At 45.5% G+C, this 23,501-nt stretch overlaps 1 protein-coding gene across 5 annotated transcripts; it reads right to left on the bottom strand.

The window, feature by feature from the left end:
* Nucleotides 1–991: 991 nt before the first annotated feature.
* LOC118207403 (EMILIN-3) lies at nucleotides 992–19,999 on the bottom strand. Of its 5 annotated transcripts, none has more exons than XM_035380921.1 (5): nucleotides 12,078–12,201; nucleotides 11,491–11,909; nucleotides 4,387–4,506; nucleotides 3,358–3,605; nucleotides 992–3,133 (listed from the first exon to the last, which is right to left on the bottom strand). In XM_035380921.1, the coding sequence occupies exons 2-5, from the start codon at nucleotides 11,655–11,657 to the stop codon at nucleotides 1,284–1,286; spliced, it is 2,385 nt and encodes a 794-aa protein (XP_035236812.1). In that variant the 5' UTR covers nucleotides 11,658–11,909; nucleotides 12,078–12,201; the 3' UTR covers nucleotides 992–1,283. The 5 variants fall into 5 exon arrangements, with proteins under 5 accessions (XP_035236812.1, XP_035236811.1, XP_035236814.1 ...); XM_035380920.1 differs by having other exon boundaries at nucleotides 11,491–11,960; nucleotides 12,078–12,178; XM_035380923.1 differs by lacking the exons at nucleotides 11,491–11,909; nucleotides 12,078–12,201 and adding an exon at nucleotides 19,475–19,999.
* Between the last annotated feature and the right edge of the window lie 3,502 nt (nucleotides 20,000–23,501).

Genomic DNA, 23,501 nt, shown 5'->3' on the forward strand with positions numbered 1-23,501 from the left:
AACTGTGCAATAAAAATGATCGTATGTCAGTGACGCAGGCACAGGACCAGCAGGTTCGTTTGCTTCCCCAAAATGCAATCTGGCACTTTGATGCTTCTTCATGAGTCATTATCATATATAGTGATATATGACAAGTGAGCTATTGCATTTCCAAGCTGGGGTTTGATTGTGGTCGGCAAATGTGCATGCATGAATAATGTACAGAAATATGTTCATTGTGGCGTGCTGTGATCTTTGTTTGGCAAGTCTGAAAATCCTTTTCCAGATGATTATTGTACAATTGATTTGAAAGACAATTCTGTTTTACCATAGTTATATTTGTGGGAGGTGCAGTGACTGCACACAATTGCATGCAAAACAAAACCATTATTTGAGTATTGAATAGGAAATAAGTAGTAGCCTCTGGCAGAAATACAAGGCATCAGTAGATGCAATCTGCACAGCACGTAATGCCAATGTGTAGCTAATGTATTTAATTCAGTTGTTAGTCATACATCAACATGTTGCTGATTATTCTAAGATAAACTTTCAGTTAAACAAAAGAACATTCTGCCAATGTTTGTTTAATTTGGAGAAAAATATGTATTTCCAAAAAATATGTTTGATTAAGCTAAACTAACTCTGCCAATGGTTGCCCATTCATTTAACTTTTGGATTTGCCTGTCACCTAGTGGCCACTCACTGAACTTCAAGCTCATACGTCTGACACTCGGTGGTCACCCATGGAACTTCACCTGAGCAAGAGCACAGTATCATGCTGACATGCTGGATTGCTTCACCATAACATGATAAACTCTGAAGTATATTATTTTTAATTTTCTCATTCTCTTAAACAGTTTCACCTTCATGTAAAATATTAGCTTAGAGGAAAGCTCACACTATAGGAAATACAAAAAACCAAGCCCATTTCTTTTTTACAAACATTTTGATGGCAAATCAAACATGTACAAAACGTTTAGCACCCTTGATGTTGACATACAGTATTTAAAAAAAAAAGTAAGGACAAGAAACCATGACGAATAAAGTAGAATTGACTTGCCAGTAGAAACCCGTAGCAGCTTATTAGTGTTGTTTGCCTTGTTATCTTTATAAAATACATCTAGTAACATAACAATGCAGTCACTTTTTCTTCATATAAGTTAAAATGTCAGTTAAAATCAATACAAAACAGGAAAAACGAAAATGGAAGGAATAGAGTGAAATGCCCCATTGGAGTAACATACGATCGATGTCTCACCGATCCATACATCCACTAGCCACGGCTCCACAGGCGCGCAAGCGTGTTACTGGGCGCCCTTCGGCCCGGCCTGTCCCGTTTTGGCGGCGCAGTCTTTGAGTCCGTCTTTGAGCTCGGACAGCTGCTGCGAGTGGCTGGCCAGTGTGCTGTTGACCTGGAGGAGGTAGCCGTCGGAGTGCTGCTCCAGCTCCCCCCGGATCCTCTCCAGGTGATCGGCCAGGTCGCCGAGGCTGCTGCACCGGCCCTCCACCTGCTTGACCCGGCTGTCCACGGCCATCACCTCCCTCTGGACGCCCAGCGCCGTGCTGCGGCAGCCCTGGAGCTCGCCGGCCAGCCTGCGCCTCAGGCTCTGCAGCTCGCCCTTGAGCTGGATGAGCCGGCGCTCGCTGGAGCCCAGCTGAGACACCTGCCGCCCCACCAGCTGCGTGATGCCCTGCACCTGGCTGGCCAGCCTGTCCTCGCGCTGCTGCCAGGAGGCGTTGACGTGCCCCACCTCGCGGGTGAACGTGCCCACCGACTCCCGGAGGCCCTTGAGCGTGCGGTTGACGGAGTTGATGTTGACCTTGAGCAGTGTGATCTCCCCCTGAATGGAGCCCTCCTCTTCCTCCTGGGCCAGCCTGGCCAGCACCTCGCCCAGCGTGCCGTTCAGCCTGTCCAGCCGGTCCGAGTGGCCATCCAAGCGCCCGGTGAGCTTCCCCTCCATGGTGCCGCAATGGTCCTCCTCCTCCTCCTTCTTCTCCCCCGTGTCCACTTGCCCGTCCATGGTCGGGGAGCAGGCGGAGGTGCAGAGGAGCTCCAGGTCGGTCAGCTGCTTCTGGACCCCGTCCAGGCCCTCCTCCACCCGCTGCCGCACCGCCTCGATCTCCGTCTCCAGCGCTGGCACCGCCTGCCCCTCCAGCAGGGCGGGAGCTGTCACGTTGCTCAGCTCCTCCACCGCCATGAACAGACGGTCCTCCAGCGTCTTCAGCTTGTCATCCAGCAAGGTCTTCCAGCCGTCCAGGCCATCGGCTGGCCCCCGCCCCCCGTCCTCGGTATGCACCCTCTCCGTGGTGTTGATCCGGCCCTCAATGTACTCCAGGCGGCCCTCGATCATGGTCTCCACGTGGATGGTCTGGTCGCTGTGGGCGAGCTGGAGCTGCCTCTGGGACTCTGTCAGGCCTTTGACCGAGTCCTCCAGCAGCAGCATCCTTTGGGCCAGGCTGCTCACCTGTGTGCAGCAGCTCTCCGTCAGGGTCAGGCCCTGGATCTGAGCCTGCAGGTCCCCCAGCTCCTTCCTCAGGCCGGTCTCCCGGCCGTCCAGGGAGGTCTCCATCTGCTCCTGGCCGTTCAGCTGGTCCTGGTGGCACTGCTGCTGCACCTGGCCGATCCGCTCGTCGCAGTGGCTCTGCATGCCCGTCAGGCGCCTCTCGAACCCGTCCAGGATCTCGGCCCGCACTCCGGCCAGCTTGGCGTCCAGCAGCTCCTCCAGGAGCTTCTGCGTGTCCCCGGAGACGGGCCTGCCGGCGGCCGCCTCCAGCAGCTGCTTCAGCTGGCCGTCGTGGCCCAGCACCATGCCGTGGATCTCGTCCAGCATGTCGCTCTTGGCCCGGATCTCGTCCTTGACCTCCGTCACCCGGCCGGCCAGGTCGCCGAACCCGGGGAAGCCCTCGCCGCCCTCCAGGCCGTCCGGGGTCCCGTCGGGGATGACGCCGAAGCCCACCGTGGAGTCGGAGGTGCGAGGCGCGGTGCCCAGCAGGGTGGTGAGCATTTTGTTGGTGTCCTCACGCATGCCCTGCCGCAAGCGCTCCTCCAGGCCCGTCACCGCGCCGTTCAGTGTGTCCAGCCCCTTGGACAGCCGCCGCACGTCCTCCTCGATCCGGTCCAGGCGCTCTCCTGTCACCCCACCAAACTTCTGGCCTTAAGGGGGAGAGAGGGAGAGAGAGACCCTCAGGCTGAGACATATAACAAATAGGTTTACAGGTGAGACTGCAGTATCATATCATCTTTTACTTTAATTCAATCTTATTTTAACAAAAGTCCATAGTCAGCATCAATGTCAGTGCTTATCTGATAACAGGATTATAGTTGCGTATTACGTTCTGTGTTAAGTGCTAAAAATTGAACAGGACTGTGCGGCTCACCATAGTTGGATTTTGTGGGGTCCAGGCGACCACCGGGGATGGGCTTCTGCTCAGGGCCCCTGGGGTGCCCGCGGGGGTATCCCTTAAAACCGGGATGGGGCAGGCCACCTTTGAACGGGGGCATGTCGGGGAGGGCAGTGGGTCCATCGAAGCAGCCTTCACCCGAATACCCTGGGCAGCAGCGCCACTCCAGCTCAGTCACAGTCTTGTACCCCACTTTGTACTTGGGCTTGTAGAATGTCCGGTACCTGGATAAAACAGTCAGTCAATGGAAAGCATGAGCGTGTCATAGTCACAGGTGTTCCTGGCTTAATTTTCTCTGTTTAGAAGAGCTATTTAATGGTGTTTAACATCTAAATCGAAATGTATATTTGAAATATAGATTAATTTATTTAATTTCATTTATTTTAGTTATTGTGTTATAAAAACAGTACCTCATAACCCTTTTTGGCTGAAATAAAAGGCGGACCAAATTATATTTAAAATATATATTAGGATCTGTCACCATCTTTATATATGTTTTATATTATGATAATAAATATTCTACTGAGTGTAAATTGCAGTTTCTTCAACAATTGGCTTGAGCGCAGACCGCAATAGGATTGGCTCCAACTTGGGTATTGCAGTACCAAACATAGACACATGATGTCAGCATTTAGCCAATCCATAGTAGTCATCTCTTTCAGCATAGATTAGAATTAGAGATCAAATATGCAACACATGAGTAGAAGTCATCAGCTGAGCTGTTGAATTAAAACAAATATGGTCAGTCTCAGAAATTTCTGTTCTTTAACAAAAGTCCAAATTCAACATTTCACTTTAGGGGCCGTTGGACCACCTAGTGCCACGTAGTAAAATGTAAAATCTCGCAGGCATGCTATCTAGTCTAGCAATCAATCCAAATGAAAATATTGGGGCTGACATGTCTCCATGTCTCCCCCCCAAACCTACATGTATGCTTAGCGACAGTGATTTTAAAAAGACTGAAAAAACATTATAGCATTTGCTTGTGGAACTTGAAGAACTCACATGACAGCTGGACACTTCTGCCCCCACGCGCATTTGCTGTATTCTGCCTTGACGTAGGTGGCCACCCCGTCCTGCATCGTGCATGAGATGTTCTTCTGGACAACGTAAGCGCAATAGTTTCTGAGGACAGGGCGGGAGAAAGAGAACAACAGGATGTCAGTTAGATGTCCTGCCAGCGATCCTTGCAACTACAAAATGTTTTAGCAGTGTGTCCAGTGCGAGGATCGAACAGCTGTCGGCCTATTTCGGAAAAAAATAAATCTCCTGTGGGAAATGTCAAACACGCTGATCAGGGATATCTCTGTCTCATGGCCACTCCTTTCAAGAACATCCAGCCTCTCCAAACGGTACTGGAACAATGGAACCGCCTGCCTCCGGTTAGACCTGTTAGAGGTCTTTAATAATATTACAGGGCAAAATGCAAATCTTGGCCTATGGCATGGCTCCAAAAAAATAAAATAAAAAAATAATAAAAAATTGTACGCATATGTTCAGTGATTCATTTTAGAATGCTCAAACAGAAATGAAGCTGTCAGATTGAGATACTGCTGGTGTTCGCGTTATTGGTCTAAGGGGACGTAGGGTGACTAAGTGAAAAACAGCATACAGTATGCGTACTGCATGCCTGTACTGTTTTTTTCTTCTTCTAAGCTCCCACAAAACATTGCTTAGCATCAAGAACTGCAAAACATGATTCAGTGCGATTGACCACCTCTGCAACTTATATTTTAATGGCCACCACATTCTGATGATATATTTAGATTTTATTTGAGGGTATTTAAATATAAAATATATGCACATCCTAACTAGTTGAGGTGCTGAGTAGGGGGGGGGGGGTTGTGATCAACACAAGTAAAGCTTGCAACGAAAAGGTGTGTCAAAAGGTGTGTCGGAGTTCACGAATGTTACGAACAGTATTATGTATTATGTATACGTATTATGTGCGTTTATGAGGGTATTTAGACATTATGAACAATGTGCCTTTTGTTCCCAAAGTATTGCAATTGTTGGCGCTTTGCTTAACTCTTTAAGTGTAGGTTTTGTAAAACAGGCTGGTGACATGCGGAAACCAGGAGTAATAATCTGAAGCTACTGGCTCCTCAGTCTATTCTGAGTGAAGCCCTCTCACACTGTGCAAATGAATACAGCAGAATGTGTGCTTTTTTAATCAAACAGATAGGAGAGGCTTGGATTAAACAGGCTCATGATAGGGCTCCTTTCATTCAAATCTTATGAGGTATTTAGCTGCTGTAAATCATCCCGGCAGTAGCTTTCGCTGTGTAACCTGGTCTCGTGATGTTGAGGTTGGGGACTTTCAATGGGTCAGAACTCCTGAGAGCTGAACCAGTAATTGATCCACTCAAGAGCCTGGCATGAAAAAAATATTCTGAGTGCTCAAACACTCGAGCATGAACCCCCAAATCTGCCCAACACCCCCTAACACCCACTCGTGTTCATGAACAAATTCCTGAGCAAACAATCTTCAGAGAACGAAACTAATGTTGTGCACCAACAATGCTCCCGGCAGTTGGAAAATAATACAATTAAAGTTCATATTCTTCTATTTTTCCGCTATTGAAAACTTTAGAAGAATCCTCCATAACCAGGGAGTTCAGATGGTCACCATTATACACACTAAGCTACAAACTACAAATAATGCACTGTGTTGAAATATCATGACCCTAACGCAACCTCAAAGTACAGCTGGTTTGGAAATCATTCAATAAAGCTTAAGAAGTTTTTATCATAGTATTTTCCTCCCAATAAATATAGGACTTTATTGATAGAGGGGAAAAAAATCTCTTACAGCCTGTCATCCATTTAATTCACGAGTGCTCAGCTCCCTCAAGGCCTGTTACTGGAACAGGGGACAAAGATGATGGACAGCCCGCAAAAGAATATATTTAGAAAGGAGGAATGTTTCTCACGTCACAATGGGGTCCACTGGAGAGGTAAAAGAAATTGGGAACCAAGATTTGTTTGTCAGGTGGACATCTGGGGAAAGTGAATAGCGTTCATATTTTAACTTGAGCCTTAAAGCAAAAGAATCCAGATGTTAGCAAAATATTTAACCCCCCCCCCCCCCCCAAAAAAAAACATCCCTCCCCATTCACTTTCCTGCCAATGTATTTTCGCCTATGATATTTGATCTAGTCAGGTGTTTCTCCAATGAGGAGACCAGACAGAGAAGATGTGGCTTTGTAAGGGAGATGCATACGGAGCATTAGTGAGTGCTTTGCCGCACGTGCAAGCGTTTGCCTCCACACAGAAGATCCCAGCAGCCCCTGATGGATCAGCTTTTAGACGCGAGCACCTCCAAGCTGTTCCACACATGAGCTATGGGAGGACCACACAGACAGCGCTACGGAGCCCGGGAGCCACGCATCAGAGAGGGGGTCCAGGGGGCCACCAAATGAGGAGCAGGCTCTTCATATGCGGTGGAGGCCCCAGACCAGCCAGCGACAATCTCCCAGCTCGAGCCAGAGTCGAGTCCTGCGCTTCCCTCTTACGCCTCTGTCTCTTCATCAAAGGGCCTGAGCGGAGCAGTGCGCTCACACTCCTCGTCGCTTTGAAAAAATATTTGCATTTTTTCAGGCGAATCGTTTTTTGGCAGCGCTGGTCCCTTGTGTAAATATATCTAGGATACCGTTACAGTGCCTAAATCCCCTTCGACCTTCCCTAGGGGAAAAGAGAATTCTCTTTAGATTCCCATACGGCACTCTTTGTCAAATATTATTGCAATTTGCCCCTCCCCCCTTCTCCTCTCCGGCTCTGCTTCTCTTGTGTAGTGAAACTGTAAACGTCGACTGTCAGGCGATCCAATAATGTGCTGCTTTCACCTGCAGTCATGAGAAACGGCCCATAATTTGACCTAAGTGGGATTTATTGGTCGGGAAGGGAGAGAAAAGCCTCACACTGTGGTTTAATGTTTAGACACATGAGGTTTCCTTTTTTCATCCTTTTGATGAAAACTTTTGTTAAATGTTTGGAGGTTTCCAACATCAAGAGAACATCAGAATGAAGAATAGCACACCTGCGGCCCCTGGTGCAATCTGAGAGAGGCTGGGGACCGCGCACGTGCTGACGAATCCCGAGCGAAAGAGAGGAGCCTCATATGCAAACCTGGCCACTCTGTTGCCAGCGCTTTGGCAGCGGGTGGAATATCTCAGCGCTTGCCATGGGGTAGGACTGGGACCTGCAGCACTGTATTTGGGTTAGAGGTCAAACCCTGGCCCGGATACACAGCATAAATTGCGCGCAGCCCCAGATCTAGGAATGTGGGGCCATTGTGTTAACCCTTTCAGATGCTATTGGTATTATTGTTAAACAAAAGGTCTCAGTAGTTTGCCTAAAAACTAATTCGCATATTCAAAATTCTCTGCCTTGACAGGGAGGCCCCCTAGAAAACAACTGTGCAATTCAAGCAGACAGATGTCACAGACTACTACACAGGTAGAAAGTCTCTGTCTCTGTTGTGGGGAATTCGGTACAGTAATACCTGTATGCAGTGGGACAATCTACGTATTCTAATGCCACCCCTAAATTGTTGCCTTTCGGGAAAAGGAAAAGGAAGGGCATGCTCTTTTTCCCCCAAAACACTTGCATACCAGAGATTAGGAATGTGATTTGGGCATGGCTGTTTAGGAATCCTGAAAGCCCCTCCTGCCTCGTACTGTTATAAAGTCCTGACACGCCACAGTTATGGTGTGAAGCACTGAAGTAATATTGCACAGCTGTCAAAGTTCGCTGGAGTTATTAGCGTGAATGTACCACGGGGACCTCTGCACTGCTCTCTGTTTTTGGAACGCGGTCCTTTTTCCTTTGGGGGAAATTGGTTTTGGAGTAACTTAAACTTGTCTTTCACGGTGAGCCCTGTGACCCCAGTGGATTCAGGACCGAAACCCCTCCCCACCCCCACCAGTCCCTAACCCCCTGGCCTCCTCAGAACAACCAACACAAACTCACACCGCTGACTCCTGACCCCATGACCAGGCCTACACCAGAAGCAGCATGTGCAAAACCCACCCAGAACAGACAGAAGGACCAGGCTGCCCCATGCAGCTCTGAGGCAAACTGTGGGCAAAAAGGGACACCCCCCACCCCAACAAAAGAGGAATGACTGCACTTGGCCCTTTGTTCTAGAATTCCCCTTCAGCAGTACAGCATTTCAGAGTTGATCAAATAATCCTCTATTCACTAGTTAGGTTACCCGTATGCAACTGCTCCAGTATGACAAAACTGAATGGGGGATAAATTCACTAGTGAAACAATGCTCTCAGGTATGTTTGAGAAGGCAAACATTTTATGAGTAATTTATTTAGACTGCAGGTCCCTCTCATAAGAAAACATTGTTTATCAATTGCATTACTCAAACTTAAGACTTAAAACTCGCTTAAGACACTAGCGCGGCTCGCTCTGGAAGCAGGATAAGCACACCTGGCATGGACTCTGAGTGGGCGGTGCCCTCAGATTCACTACCAGTCCCTGCAGCTGTGCAGAGAGACTTCCTCCTGAGACTCACTGTGGCTTTCTCCTGGTGGCATAAGAATGGGGGTTATGACCATCAATAGCTGGGAACACAAGGGACTAATGAGCAGTGTTTTAGTGAGAAATCCAACTTTTACTGCGGGACACATCGGGCTCCCCCCCATACAGTACGGCCCTGCCTTTGTGGTCATTGTCTGAGATGTCACTCCCAATGAGAAAGGGCTCACAATGGCCTCTCACCAGGAAGTGCTTTAAATAAAAGGGGGGAACGGCTGTCAAATCACATGCTCCATTGCAAGGCAGAGGAAAAACAAAAAAAAAATACAGCAGCATCGCTTGGTAGAGGAGACGTGGGGGAAATGACAAAGTATGGGGCTTTATTTCAAATTATTATTATTAGTAGTAGTAATAGTAGTAGGAGTAGTATTATTATTATTAGTAGTAGTAGTATTATTTTAAATATGTAATTGCATATGGGTGTTTATGTATTGTGTTTGTGTGTGTTCGCATGTATGTGTGTAGTTAGTAATATGTACATAGTGTGTCTGGTGAAGGAGGTTGTTTCATTGTAAAAGTTCCTTCAGGCTGATGCTGAAAGTCACATGTAGGTCTTACACTACACAGTTTCTAATAGGGGCTCATAACAGGCTTCCAACAGGCACACATAAGCCCAGTGCCACTGTTTACACAGTAGTATTAGAGCAAGACCCTTTTCATTTGTTCATTGTATACTAGCAAGGACTAAACATGTGTTATTTTTAAGGTCAGTGTGATCATGCTTTTAAACTTGACATCACAATGTGACAGACTTCTATTTCCATTGTCTGGCTCAGCCCAACAGCAACTGCGCTAATATGTCTGCCATAGAACCAAGTCCCCAGAGCAGTGACCTTTCTAATAAAGCCACAATACTGCCAGAGTTGAAGCTCAGTAGCTGTTGTCATTGGGCATATTACGCACCAAAGACACTCAATTACACAGATATTATACTGATGCACTGTGCAGACCATGAAAACAGTCTTTAAGGACAAGGAAGAAGCCTGGAATTAGAATGCACTGTTTTAAATATTTACACCTGGGGGAAACTCTGGATATGACTGACAGCGTTCATGTAAAGTTACAGTGAGTGCAAAGGAATCTGCATCTGCTTTGAGACAGCAGGGCTAGTGTGGTTCACCGCTACCCGAACATGTGGACTCCTCTACAGTTAAAACTCATAAACTGCATGGAAGTGGCATGCCCACGTCCAGGAGGGAGAGTCCGGACCGACCTTCGACATGGCTCTGCTTCTGGAAAGCAGCAGGCAGCCCGAGAGCTGTCTAGAGGGATTGGGCTCCAAAGAGGAAGCCAAGCAAAAACAACAAAAAAAAGGTGAAAGAATTTAGGGCAGGAGCCTCCTCAGCTGCTTCAGCTGGAGGTGTTTGGGTCCTGAGTCTGCCTGACGGCTTTGTGTTTCCCCGTGCGAAAGCAGGAACTCTTAGAGACAGGAATCAGAACTTCCTGCAGAGCCGAGTCACCACCGATCCCAGAGAGCACATGGCACAGGTCCACAGAGAGGGATCTGTGCTCCACATCGCTTTAATCCAAACCCAGAAACCTGAGCTTCACACTGCAAGCTGACAATGTGCAGCCTCCTTCACCTTTCCCCCCTCTACCAAGGTATTAACCGGGGTAAAAATGATAAAGAATTCACTTTCATCTTTTATCTTTAGCTCATTGATAACACAGCAGTGTCCTGTCCCAGATCTGACCCCCATGGTCTTCAGGTCCAGAGGTCAGGGCTCCAACCACAACAAACGCACTGCCCTACATCTCACATGCTGTCATCTTCTTAAAAACTATATCCATTCATATAAGTGACAATTCATCATGCTCATTCTCCATAGAGTGTACGCTATAGTTCCAATTCCCCATGATCTTCGTCATTGTAAAGAGTTAAAGGAAATGCCTGGCCAGCAAAATATTATACTGTGAAACTGTAGGCAATATGGCGTGCAATGTCAAGACATTTCCACTTTGTGTTTGTCTGTAAAGTGTATTGTGACAACTGCTGCAAAATACGCTATACAAATAAAATTTGATTGATTGATGATTGATTTGTTTGCAATCGGAATTTCAGTGAATATGTATTGCATATAATTTAACGTGAGTCACAACGAGCTTTTCATTAGCTTTTTTGTCAAATAAACCAAAAACATTCTGTCTATAATAAACCTGGGCAAACTCTCCCATACCAGGTCACTCTGCCAAAATTCCTGCATATGTTCTTCATCATTATTGTTTTCCTCTTTTCTTTCATGTCAAATACCACTGATGGCTATCAAAGTAAACTGTGGCTCTGCAGTGTTATTAGAATATACTGTACCTCAGATGGTTATCTGAAAAGCATAAACCCAGAGAAATTATTTGGTTGGCCTGACCAAAAGATTAATCAAACACCTTTGCAAGGATAGTCTACTTGATGTCCCAGCCATTCCTTGGTTTGCAAGTGACTCTAGTGGTATTTAAAAATTTCTAATGTTAAACGTAAATCTGTTCATACAGCATTTGAACTGATAAGAGTGAAATCAAGTATGCTTACAGTGTATTAATTCTGATATAGTCAGAGGTACTCACTTGTGGCGGCCCATGGGTTTCCCAGGTGAGTAATGGGGATTGACTCCAGATTTGTAGAGGTTGTATCGGTAGGGATTGCCATAGTAGGTCCCTTTGGCATCCACCAAAGACAAGAACACTCCAAAGAGAAAAGGATGAAGAGTGACCTTAGAGAGAATTGACTTCATCTTCAGCCTTCCCACTCAAAAAGCACCCAAAAAAAAAACAAAAAAAAACAAAACCAAGCTGGATGATGAAGGAGGGACGTGAAAATGAGATCTCCCGAAAACCTTCCTTTGGTTGAGAAAAGTTCTGATTTTCTTTAGTTATTTTGTTTAAGTTCCCCTGGGCCTCTGAAATGCCGACGTCTTCAGCTGGACTCAAAATGAGCATGTAGCCCGAACATCTGTGCTGGCATCGTCCTTATTCTTTCCTGTGGTCTGAGGAGGGATGGAAAGGAGCAACAGACGGTTTGGGAACCAAACAGACGACTGCAGGAGAAGAGAGGTTCAGAAAATAAATGCACAGATGTGGAAGACAAGGAGAAGGAGAGACAGACAGAGAGGAAAAGAGAAGAGAGAGGCTCTAGCAGAGACAGTGCTACATACGTGGAGACGGCCTGTGGACCTGGAGACCTGCTGACTGGCTCTCTCAGCCAACTGTGCTCTCCCTGCACGCTGCAGCCTGCTAGTGCCTCTTCAAAGGGGCAGGCAGCCAGGGCAGGATTTGCATATCCCTCCCAAACTACTGCCTTGAAATGCTATCCAAGCGGGACACCGGGGGGGTTGTGTGTGGGGGGGGGGGACACGATCTCCCCTCTCCAGTCTGATTTGAGTGAAAGAGGAAATGGCACAGGCCGGCAACCCCCCCCCCCCCCCCCCCCGATCACCCAACCCCCAAAAGAGAGGCATGCTTCTTCTCTTCCTTTTGCCCCCCCCCCCCCCTGCCCCCAAAGCCCCCCAATTTTTCTCCCTCTTCATAACAGCTGGATATCAAAGAAAAGGAGCTACCATTGGCTACAAGGAGAACCGTGAGCAGGTCTGGGGATGGAACAGAGAGGCATGGTTAACTGATGTCTTCCTAACCTATGAAATGCCCCTCTCCCCCAGACAAACAAAAACAAAATAAAAATACAACTGTGAATATATTATTATTTCATTATGAGACAGTACAATGTCATTATAGCAACACAGTTGTCAGGAACAGGCTAAAATGACATCTATGGTCAATTTGTGTGCAAGTGTTCAATGCATGTTTTCCTCTCAGAGTATTCTCAAACATGCAAAAATCCAGGAACGGTACAACATGTAGGAAAGCTATGTCAGTCATGCACAGTCTTGGCAATGTCTGCAAGTATGAGGATGTGGCAGTTTTGGGGTTATCAGCTCGCAGAACCTCATTTGACCCTGGGGACAGAAAAGGTGCTGTCAAGGGGGAGCGCAGAGATTATCTGTGACATGGTTCTTCACCTGAAAGAACATAAACCAACACTTTTACACAAGCCTACCTGGACGTACAGGCCTAAGTGACCCCAGAGGTGTGAAAACACACACACTGGCCCTGATAGGCGCAAACTATAAGCACCACCTGTGCACGCATCTTATCAGCTGAGGGGCTATTGATCTGACCTGAGAGATAAGGAAAGAGATGCACCAACGAGTGCCATTGTTCAATCCCAGTGTCCCAAAGTCAGTGCTGGGGCCCAGACTGCTGTCCATTTATGTCTATTGTGTTTTCACACCCATCAATGTATGTAGTTCACTGCTGAACTTCTAACCTGAAGTCAGACCTAGATTTAAACTGTGACTGACCCACAATGAGTGTAAGGGAATCTTTTTGTCTTTCCTCCTGTCTCTTTCTGTCTGTCTCACTGTTTCTGTTGGTCTGTCTGTATCTCTCTCAATCCCACTCACACACAAATGCAATTTCCTCAAAATGATCCCAAAAACCTTTTTCAACATTGTAAATAGTGTGTGTATAGATTTATATGATTTAAGTACAGTGCAAATTCTACAAATTCTACAACTGAGATCCCCGCCTCAGGTTTTTAAAAGTAAGCCCCAGTTTAAAATGTAAATGTGATCCAGAAAGATTAATTCTTCTGTATTACATCTGAATCAATTTAAAGGCTTAAGTGCTAGAGCAGGCAAGATCACATATATGCAATATCAGATAGATTATTTCAGACATAGTTACATACCCTGCACTACACACCACAGTATCTAACACCGTCACATATTTTACGGAAACTAAAACTTGTCTAAACTTTGTTGTGGTTAAAGGACACATGACTACAATTTCACAGAAAATGTGATGAGAAACAGGCCACTGCATTCAGAATTCCAGATCTGGTTCACAATATACCTGCAGTTTGTTCCATCTCTATCTTTCTTAATTCTGTAATTTTCTTGAAGATTAGTTAAATATGGTGCCCCATGTTTGGTGCATAGGTGCACAGCTTCCAAAACATCTGTGAACAGTTTCATATAAGCAGGCTTATCTACCCCACAAAATAGTTCCACATATTATAGGTAAAATTGCAATGAAAGTTGCAATTTCAGTGACATATTTGCCTCTTATCTTACACCTCATACAATTGCTAATGCTTTGCAGACAAATTGTGTTTCTAAAACATCTTTAAAAAAAAAGTCATTTCAATGCCTTCTTTGTCTGGGGGTGTACCACATTAGAAAACTAATTAAATGAGGATATGGATTATGTAAATCAGTTTAGCAGAATTATTTTTATGTAAAGAACGACATAACATTAGTATGCTAAACAGACTCATACATCATTGTTAACTCTATACTGTATAGCTTTGATATCAGGAGAATATATAAAGTAATATGTTCTCTCGAATAAGACATTTCTGTACGTCTGATGAATTTTGATTAATTCAGTGATACATTGTACAACCTTGGCAGATCACCATCATCACCATTCTGACAATTATTTGTGATAATTGTTTCATGTCCCCAGTTAACGAACACACAGATCTTCCTCGGGACTAATTAGTTCACTGAGACTGAGCACACTCCGGTTTGTTCTCATTTCTGTGTTCCCAACCACCAACTCAAACAGCTGAAGTGAATCACAAGCATGTGATGAGTGAACTGTTTAATTAAACCACAGAGGCAGGAGGTCACAGTGTACAATCACTGACACTTTGTGGGCACTTTCTGAATTCATCCATTTTTTTAAGCTTTACTGGTCGCTTTTTTCAGTAGGGGCGGCCATTAAGCAATAGCCAGAGGAAAGAATTCCAGAGATGTGACATCAACCATTTAGTGCAGGGACACTCGATACGTTCACACAGTAGTGACCCAGGAACCGGCCTGCTTTCAATAAAAAGGAAAAACGTTCAGAAGGCACATGCGTATCCAGCGGGCTACTGAAGGCCACTGCGCTTTTCCTTGCAAAGTGATAGCCTCGTACACATGTGCAGGCAACCATGTGTAATGGTCAGACGCATGGAGAGCAGGGTCATGCTGCTTTCAGTTGACATGGGCCATTGGCAGCAGTGTTGCGGCAAAGTGTGACACATGCTTGTATTTCAGGAGGCTCACTGCAGGAAGTTGAAAAAAGTGCCTTTCCTTACTAAATACAAATGTGAGCCCCTAATCATAGGTGGTTTGACCTCAGCATTTACACAATAAGCCTACCCCATTAACATTTGTCACCCTCTATAAAAATTAACCACCATTTTACAACTTTAAATGGACAGTGATAAATAGCCCTTGATGTATGGACTTACTTGATTAAAACTATCATGGAAATTTCTTGTTAAATTAAAAATAAAAAACTGATGTATTTCAACATGGTGAAAAGCTGTCAGAATTGAGTGCATGACAGAGAGAGGTAAATTTAATATGAAAATGTACCCACATTTTATATCTCCTTTCCAGCAGACTAAATTCTCATTTTCACTCAATTGCTTTCTCTAATGCTAAAACAAAATTCTTTCTTTTTATCACACTACACAACAAATCACCAAGTATGGGCACATTTATGTTTAATTATAATTTTACTTCCAGTGAATAAAAGTCCATCCATACAACTCAGAAGAAACAAGGTACTCAAAGTTATTTCAGCCTTGAAATAACTGAACTATTGTCATAGCAAAGAAGAAGGACGGGAAAGATTTGCTGCACTAGATGTCACGGTGTCAAAGGCAGTAAATACCTGCACACAGACATATACACAAACCTTTTCTCTCACTAGCAGCCCTAAAAGGCTGTGCAGTACTGCTCTCACAACAGGCTGAGACGAAATGCTGGAAAGATCCGGAATCTCACAGGCATTCTGGAATGGGGACCATGGTGGCGGGGCAGCAGGAGTGGTCACTCTCTCTCAGGAATGGCCTACCCGCTTCGCTGTACAAACAAGGCCCATCCATCTCACATCATTGTGACAAGCCCCGCCCACTCCCCCCCCACAGTCTGCAAACACTGACGCTTCCCTGCCAGCGGGTCACCGTCCCCACCCATGGGACAACCTGAAGGACTGGCCTTGTCTAGGGTGTGGAGTAGGATAAACAATTTTAATCAGCATTTTTCACCCTTTGGCACAGGTAGTGATTTCATCATTGAACTCCCCCCTTATTTCCATTGGAGGTGGCAGGCTAAGAGGTGTGATAATGAATACCTGGAGAGCAGTTTATACCCACAGGTCTACTTGGACTGACCACAGCATTGAATCAAAGTTTGAGTTACCCCAGTTTTGCCACAACTTGCTCATTACATCACTTAGAGACATACGTACGTACACTCACACGCATGAATACAGCACACAGGGCATGAGAACCCCCATTCACAAACACATGCATTGCACACCATCCCCACTCATGAGCACACACATACCCATACACACGAACACACAAAAATGCACAAAGATGACTAACATACAAAATTAGCTAATTGTGTGTGCTGACAATGCAGTCTAGAAACATAAATTCCCAGATACAAAGTCACAGTCTACCTCCAAAAAACTAACTTGTATATACATGTTGAGGACCAAGGGTATCCAGTCTTATTGAAGAAGGGGCCATGCAAGCCTTCCATGTTCCTGCAAAGCATTCAAACACTGGATTCAACTAATGAAACAATCATGAAAGACAGTCCATATTTGGACAAGACTGGACATTTCTGCTGTAGATGCATACACACAGAACAAGCACACAATAACCCCCCCCCCCCCCCCCCCCCCCCCCACCCCCCCACCCCCAACCCCAACATACAAACATACAAGAGGTCCTGACAGTCTGACACAAAAGAACAAAATGGCCAACATAAGGAATGTGAAGTGGTCAGAAAATTTACACTGACAGACTGAGTAAACTGGTGCTGCAGCATTGCCTGACTCCCCTCCTGGGCCACTCTGTTGCACTGGGTCCTGGTTCTGGTAATACATCTTAGGTTTCAGAACAAAATGCACAGACATTATAAAACCCACTGCACTCATAGTAAATTTAGGCCACCGTGACATTTTTAATGGGCCCCCTGCTTGGGGGTACAGGTTTTAAGTGGACTCTCCTGGCTTTCACTGAAGGATCCTTTGCTTTCAAGGCCCAACCAGCCAGAGGGTCCGGTCTGGGCCAAACTCCCCCAAACGTGTTAAACCACCCCAAGGAACACAATCTCTGATTCGTTTACAGCTCAACTGCACATGCTTGGGGCAATTTCTCCATCTACTAACTCAACTCAGTCAGCTAGACTAGTGGTTCTCCAACTCAATCCTGGGGACCCTTCTCCTGGTTTTCGTTACAGACAATCTCTTGCTCAATTAAGATTGTTGTGCATTTAAGTTATTTCATAAGTTTTTTCTTAAACTTGTTAACACAATGCAGGTTTGGCTCGTTATCCTTTGCTTTGCCTTTGAATTCGTCATTGTCTTCCACATGGTTAGTTTTTGTGGCAGGTGTCCACACTTTTACCAGTTAGGAGCCTATTAATTCACCTCAGTGGTTAATTTGATCAGTAAAAAAAATTGAACCTCTTTTTATGCAATCATTTGCAATATAGTACAATAAACACAAAGTGAATATGGGACTTTGATTCTTCATGGCATGCGTAGCTAGCTCTGACATAATGTGGCTTAAGAGGGTAAATAATCCTTCAAAACATGAAAAGCTTCTAATTAGGAAAAGTGAACAGCTTGTTAAAATTCTGGGATTGCAATTGCGGTTGGAATGAAAACCAGCATAAGCAGGGGTCCTGAGGACCGAGTTTGAGAACCATTGAGCTGGACTGAAAGGCTGCACTCAGCCACCTTTCGCATGAGAGAGGGGGATGGGGTGCTTCTAATGTTGTGTGAATATGACTGAGGTGGCAGCAGTGACATCACTGGGTGAGGAATGCAAGGGTAGACTTTTCCAGACTTTTCCTGGCCATACAGGAGGCACTCTGTGCGTTCACAATAGTCCCTCAGAAGAAACACACTGTCGTTTCCAGCACTATATTTACCTCATTCCATTTTCCCCCTTATAAAGCCCTGACAGAGAGCCACTCTGTACTCTACACCGACGCTGGGGGCAGAGGGGAGTTCCTGAAAGGGGGCCCCAGTGTAGACACCAGGTGCCACTGTAAGCATCCCTACAGAAGGAAGTGATGAGCGTCAAGTGCTAGAGTTTGAGTTGGGGGTATTGTAACTGATCTCAGGACATCAGCAAGCCTTTCCTCTCTATACATGCTCCACTACATCCTTGCAGTTTGTCAGTATCATTACCACTCTGGGTTATGGAACATGAGATTAAACTGTATGTGTAAACCACGCTTTTTCATTTTCAGATTCTTTTTATTTTCACACAAAAACCCGATAAAACACCTCCACCATGGTTTGCTATTTTAAATCAAATGAGCATCTGGTTTTAATTGCCCTAACCCCAAGCCCACCACCTCTTCATGCACACACACCCCACAATTCAGCAACACCCCCTCCCCTATTCCCCCACTTTCCAAACCTCATCACGGCAAACCAGCGAGCCCAAACACAATGTCCCTCTTTATTTAACACTAACCCACCGTTTACCTAATTTCCCAAACTCTATTAGTCTAACAAGGGGCTGCAAGCTGTCAAACATACCCTTTATATTCACAGAACTGATTTGCCTTGCCTCTTTACTGTGTGTGTACATGTCTGCGTGCATGTGCGCATGAGATGATGTGTTTAGGGTGAATATATTTTCCTCTTTTTTCGATACTTGCCAGGAAATGGGGCCTTTTTTTCGGGGAGGGGGGGTGGGGGTGTAGAAAAAATATGAGGTATGTTCAGATGAACTTATGGCACAATAAGACATTTGTTTTAAGAATCATGTTCTGGTTTCAAAGGCAATTAAAATGGATTTACCTGTGACGGTCCCCATGCTTGATCACTGACGCAATCCCAAGGTCCTTTACTTGGAAGCATTTGACAGACAGGTTCGCTCACCTCTTTTTTCAGCACTTACATTGTAAAACAAGCACTCTCACATGCACCTTCAGCTGCAGAGCCAATGCACATACTCTGCTCCCTGCTCTGGGCTCTCCAGGGCAGAATGAATGTCAGCTGTGGAGAACAATCATTGCACGACCGGACTGAGACACCTGTGTCCGTGCTGTCTGTTCCCAGTCCTGTCTGTTCCCAGCGCTCCACCTCCATCCGAAGGGGGGGGGGGGGGGGGTTGGGGGGTGCATTTGCTGATGGTTATGCTGCACCATTTTGAACGGAGCCAGTCCAGTTGACGGTGTAGCAACAGTGTTTTATTAAAATTATGAAAGGGCTGCAACTAATACAACAGTGTACAGAGCTCATTAGCCAGCCATCCTGCCATTAGCTTTTTCTCTAGCTCCATGCACGTCCACACTCACAATGCGTGTTCATGTGCAGTAACACAACACATGCACATAACACCACTCAAAGGGCCATACACTTCGGCTACAGTGCTCACAAAAGGCTTGCAGATAGCACAAGACAGCCATGTGCTGCGCTAACCAGAAGGGGAAAAAAGTAAAAACGGGAGTTCTCCGACCTGAGTAGAGGTTCCTTAATTTGTTTCCTCTCCTCATTCCCGAATGAATTCAAGCGTACCTCACATTCCCCCTCATTTCATGTTGTCCCTAGCAGAGAATTTGGAAACCAGCATCAAACTTTCAACTTAGAGAGCACTTTCAGGGCAATTAAGCCTTCAGCTGCGATTTGAAACTGGCCAGGTCAGACTGCAGGGTAATGTCAATGTTATTCTCTGCCACACCACAAGCAAACGGCTTATGTAAGGAGTATTCTCAAGCAAAATATTATTATTTTTTTGAGCAACAGGCAAATGTTCAGCTGGTGTGAACGCGTACAGCCTGTGGGACGGTCGATATTTAAGTCCTTCCCATTCCACAGCAAGCTCCAGCAGATGAACTAAAAGCATGCTCGTGCAGGGGTACACAGCTCTGGTGCTGTGGTCCTGGTGGGCCATTCTGCATGCTGGTTTTTGTTCAAACCAATTTCCTGGTTCAAGTTATCTGATAACTCTATAAACTATTGCTGGTTCACTTCTGTACGCAGTAAAATCTTTAGTATCCACTTGCAATCTACGGCTATAGCTGGTGCTTATACAAATGTCAGCTCACAATATTATTGAGTTAAGTAAATAATTAAGAGCAGAAGTTGGCACAAAATCCTGAAATGGATCAGCCCTGATTGTGCACCCCTGTGTGAGGTGGTGGCACCTCTCTCTCTGATTTCTGCGGGTTAATTGACCCTGACGAGGGGCAGGTGTGTGAGTGCTATGGTGAGGTGATGGCACCTCACAGGCATTTGCTCTGAGCTAATTGTTCGTGATGAGGGTCAGGTGTGGGAGGCCTATATCTAGCCCCTGATTTCTGGGGTTCAGCGCAGACTCATTGTTTGTCAGACTCTTGGTGTGTAGGGGTGTGAGAATTGGCAGAAGTTACCGTGTTGATCCTATCTGCCAGATTTGATCACCGTTTAGTTTCTTCTCGAGCTGTTTATCTCTTTGCGCTGTGGAGGACATTTTGCCCTCGTCTCTTTAGTTTTCCTTTTGTTTTCTACCCGCCAGGCTGCGAATATCCTTTTTCTTTTGTAAGTGACCCCACTCTGTTTTTAGGGGGGGTTTTCTTTCTGGGCAGCTACGCTGCGGCGGTGTTTCATTTCTTTTAGTTTTCTGAGCCCGCTGACAGAAGTTTCAGTGAGTGGAGGGAGCGATTACTTCGCTCTTTATTATTTGGTTTTTCCCCTTCCCTTTCTATCGCTCAGCGATTTTGTGGTTACCCCTCAGGGTTAACTTTTAGATCCCCTCGGTCTGCAATTGCGTCCCACCCTCCTCAACCGTGACACCCTGTGCTAGAGTCGTTTCAGTTCTGACGTACCTGGACTGACTTCTGAGTCCTCTGGTGAAAATAGTAGCTGGACAGAGAAACAGATTCACACTACATTCAGCAGACGGCCTATTGGAGCAAATACTGTGTCTAACCTTTATTCCCTTTACTCAAATCCACATGTTGACAGGAAGTAAAAAGCCCCTCCTGGACCACTGCAAGTCCAAAATGGGAACTGCTCAGATTTTCCCTACTGGAAAACAAGTATCTCTGAAAATCCTTTTCTTGTATATTTTTAGACATTTATGAAGGACACTTGTTAAGGTCCGAACACTGCAGTTCTAGTGCATGGTCACTCAGGGGTAACTCCCAGCCTGGCATTTGAAACCCCTGGACCTGATACCACTTGACAAGGGTATGGTTTTAGGAAGCTCAGCAAGCAGTGATTGCTGTGAGTTCATTACCACAGCATCTGTTGCTGCACTGGAAAATATCAAATTCTCTCTTGTTATTGGACTGCCTATTTAAAGCTGGCTGCACTTCAACTCACCTCATCCTCTTGTCCTTGCCTTCTGGCTGTGCACACAATGCACCATTTGACACATTAGTTTCGCCTCCTATGGACTTTATACTACTGCTGCATAATTAAACAGATCTCCATGTGTCACGTATATGAATAAACGTCATTTCTGATAAGTGAATCGCTAACATTTCCTGAGAGTTATTGTGTAGGCACTCTATGCTGAGTCTATGACCTTCACGGCCTTCTGTGTTGTGTTTAGTAATTAATTCTGGCATTACATAGAGCATTAATCAGAGCCAGGGGAAACCAGTCATCACACTATTTCCTGGGCCTTATCTGTAAGCAGATGTGTGCGCTTGGTAAACATTTGTTCTGTTTAGTAAACATTACTCTATTATGAGTTTTGACTTTTATTTTAAGCCGTGGCCTGTTATTCCTCGAAGCCTCCCCCAGATTGTGCGATAGGAATGGGGGTTGGAACTTCAATAAAGGTCACAGAAAGTTCTGGACAGGGTGGATTTGAATGCCAGGGTTCATGCTTCAGCACTGATAATTTCTCTCTGAATTCACTTCCAGGGGGCTCCCATGTTCTTCCTGTTTACAGCCGAGGCCTTTTCTGCCTTAACAATGAGGTCTTTGTTCTTCTCACCTCATCATATACCCAAAAACGTCTTGCCGCTCCCTCCCACATCCCCTTCTCTCCCCAGCTCCACCCAACACTTTGTCTAACTTCTTGACCCTCGTTCTGCCTGCAGGCAGCCTGTTTAAAATTCAGACCAGTTATAAATGACTGTATTCCTATACCATGCCACCACAAAGATTGATGTTTTCACAGGCTTACTTGTGTGGTTCCTGATCTTGTGTTTGCCTATATTCCATTTTATTGTATATTTGCACCTCCCCAGCACAGGTGGCAATAACAATCGGATCCATCTATGTTGACCTTGGCATCCTGCCAGAGGGCAGCTGCATTAGGTCCAAGGAATAGCCTCTTATAGCCCACTGGTTCCTAAACTTTCAGGTTCAACCAGCACAAGGCAGCACATAGTGTCAGGTCTTTGTGTATAAACACAGCTCTTAAACATTCCCCTCCTCTGTTCTGCTCCTCCAGAATACCTAAGTAGGAAAGACAGAAATCCCCACTATTTTAATTTCAGTTCAGGTGATTAAGAAGCATCAGCCCACAGCCTACAGCCCTTGAATGGGCCTTGTGCCAAGGTTCTGTAGTCACAAAGTTTCTCTGACCTGAATACAGGCTGCTGTCAGAGCATCAGTGGTGGACAGATTAAAAAGGGAGGATTGCTCCCCTGTCGCCTATGTTCTCTAGTCATAAATGGTCCCTTTCTTTGACATTGAATCATCAGACTGGTTTCGATGCAGATGATTTAAAGGCCCACTGACTGTACACTGTAACGCACACTAAAGACACAGCTCATGAAATTCTCAGGGTCCTCACGCTCCGTGAGATTGCAGATCCTCTCTAATGCTTCAAGTCAATGAGTATGGCACTTGACCTTGTGGCCTCTCTGCTCAACCAAAGACAATGGGAGTACACTCACCAAGTTCTTCTATAGTGTGCTTGTCTATCCAAGCCCCATCCATCGAAAGCAAGATTTCTTCCTGTTTTATTTTATTATTTTTCTTTTATGAATGCCTCACTGTCAAGAAAAACATCTGGCAATGACTGGGGTACCTGTCACCATCTTGTGATGAGGCTAGTTTTTCTTCATCAAAAAACTTCAGCAGCCAGCATCCAAGAAATTTATGACAGACCTGCAAGCCATAAAGCACTAGAAGGTGAAAAGGCCTGTGAAATTCTTCCTTAAAGACCTGTGCTGGGGGCCAGCAGAGCCCGTGAATCAGTGTACGTATGAATACTGCAACTTCTAAGCAGCAGTCTTCAATGAGAAATCAGGGCTGACAAATAACAGCTCGAAGACCGAGAAACTAAAAACCATTGTTAGTCTTTCCCCTACTTACAGTACAGCCCAGGTCTAAGGGACGCAAAACCTGGAGACTTCTATTCTACTGGGGTCTCTCAGCTTTTGAACAAGAAAAAAAAACAATCCAACAAAAACATTCTTTTTAAGCTAAAGGGAGAGTCTCATAAATTTTCATCAAACCTTTTGAGATGAGAACTTGCACTTTTTCTCAATTTCCTGTGGAAGCAGGTTGCAAAGAAAACTCATATGGGGTACATTCACTCC

The sequence above is a fragment of the Anguilla anguilla genome, chromosome 11 (assembly GCF_013347855.1).
Source record: "Anguilla anguilla isolate fAngAng1 chromosome 11, fAngAng1.pri, whole genome shotgun sequence".
Lineage (NCBI taxonomy): Eukaryota > Metazoa > Chordata > Actinopteri > Anguilliformes > Anguillidae > Anguilla > Anguilla anguilla.

Excerpts from the sequence above, each read along its gene's own strand:
- LOC118207403 (XM_035380921.1), bottom strand. The coding sequence starts at position 11,657 with ATGAAGTCAATTCTCTCTAAGGTCACTCTTCATCCTTTTCTCTTTGGA. Across the intron at positions 4,507-11,490 it reads AAACCCATGGGCCGCCACAA|AAACTATTGCGCTTACGTTG; the intron begins GTGAGTACCTCT and ends CCCTGTCCTCAG. Across the intron at positions 3,606-4,386 it reads CAGAAGTGTCCAGCTGTCAT|GTACCGGACATTCTACAAGC; the intron begins GTGAGTTCTTCA and ends TGTTTTATCCAG.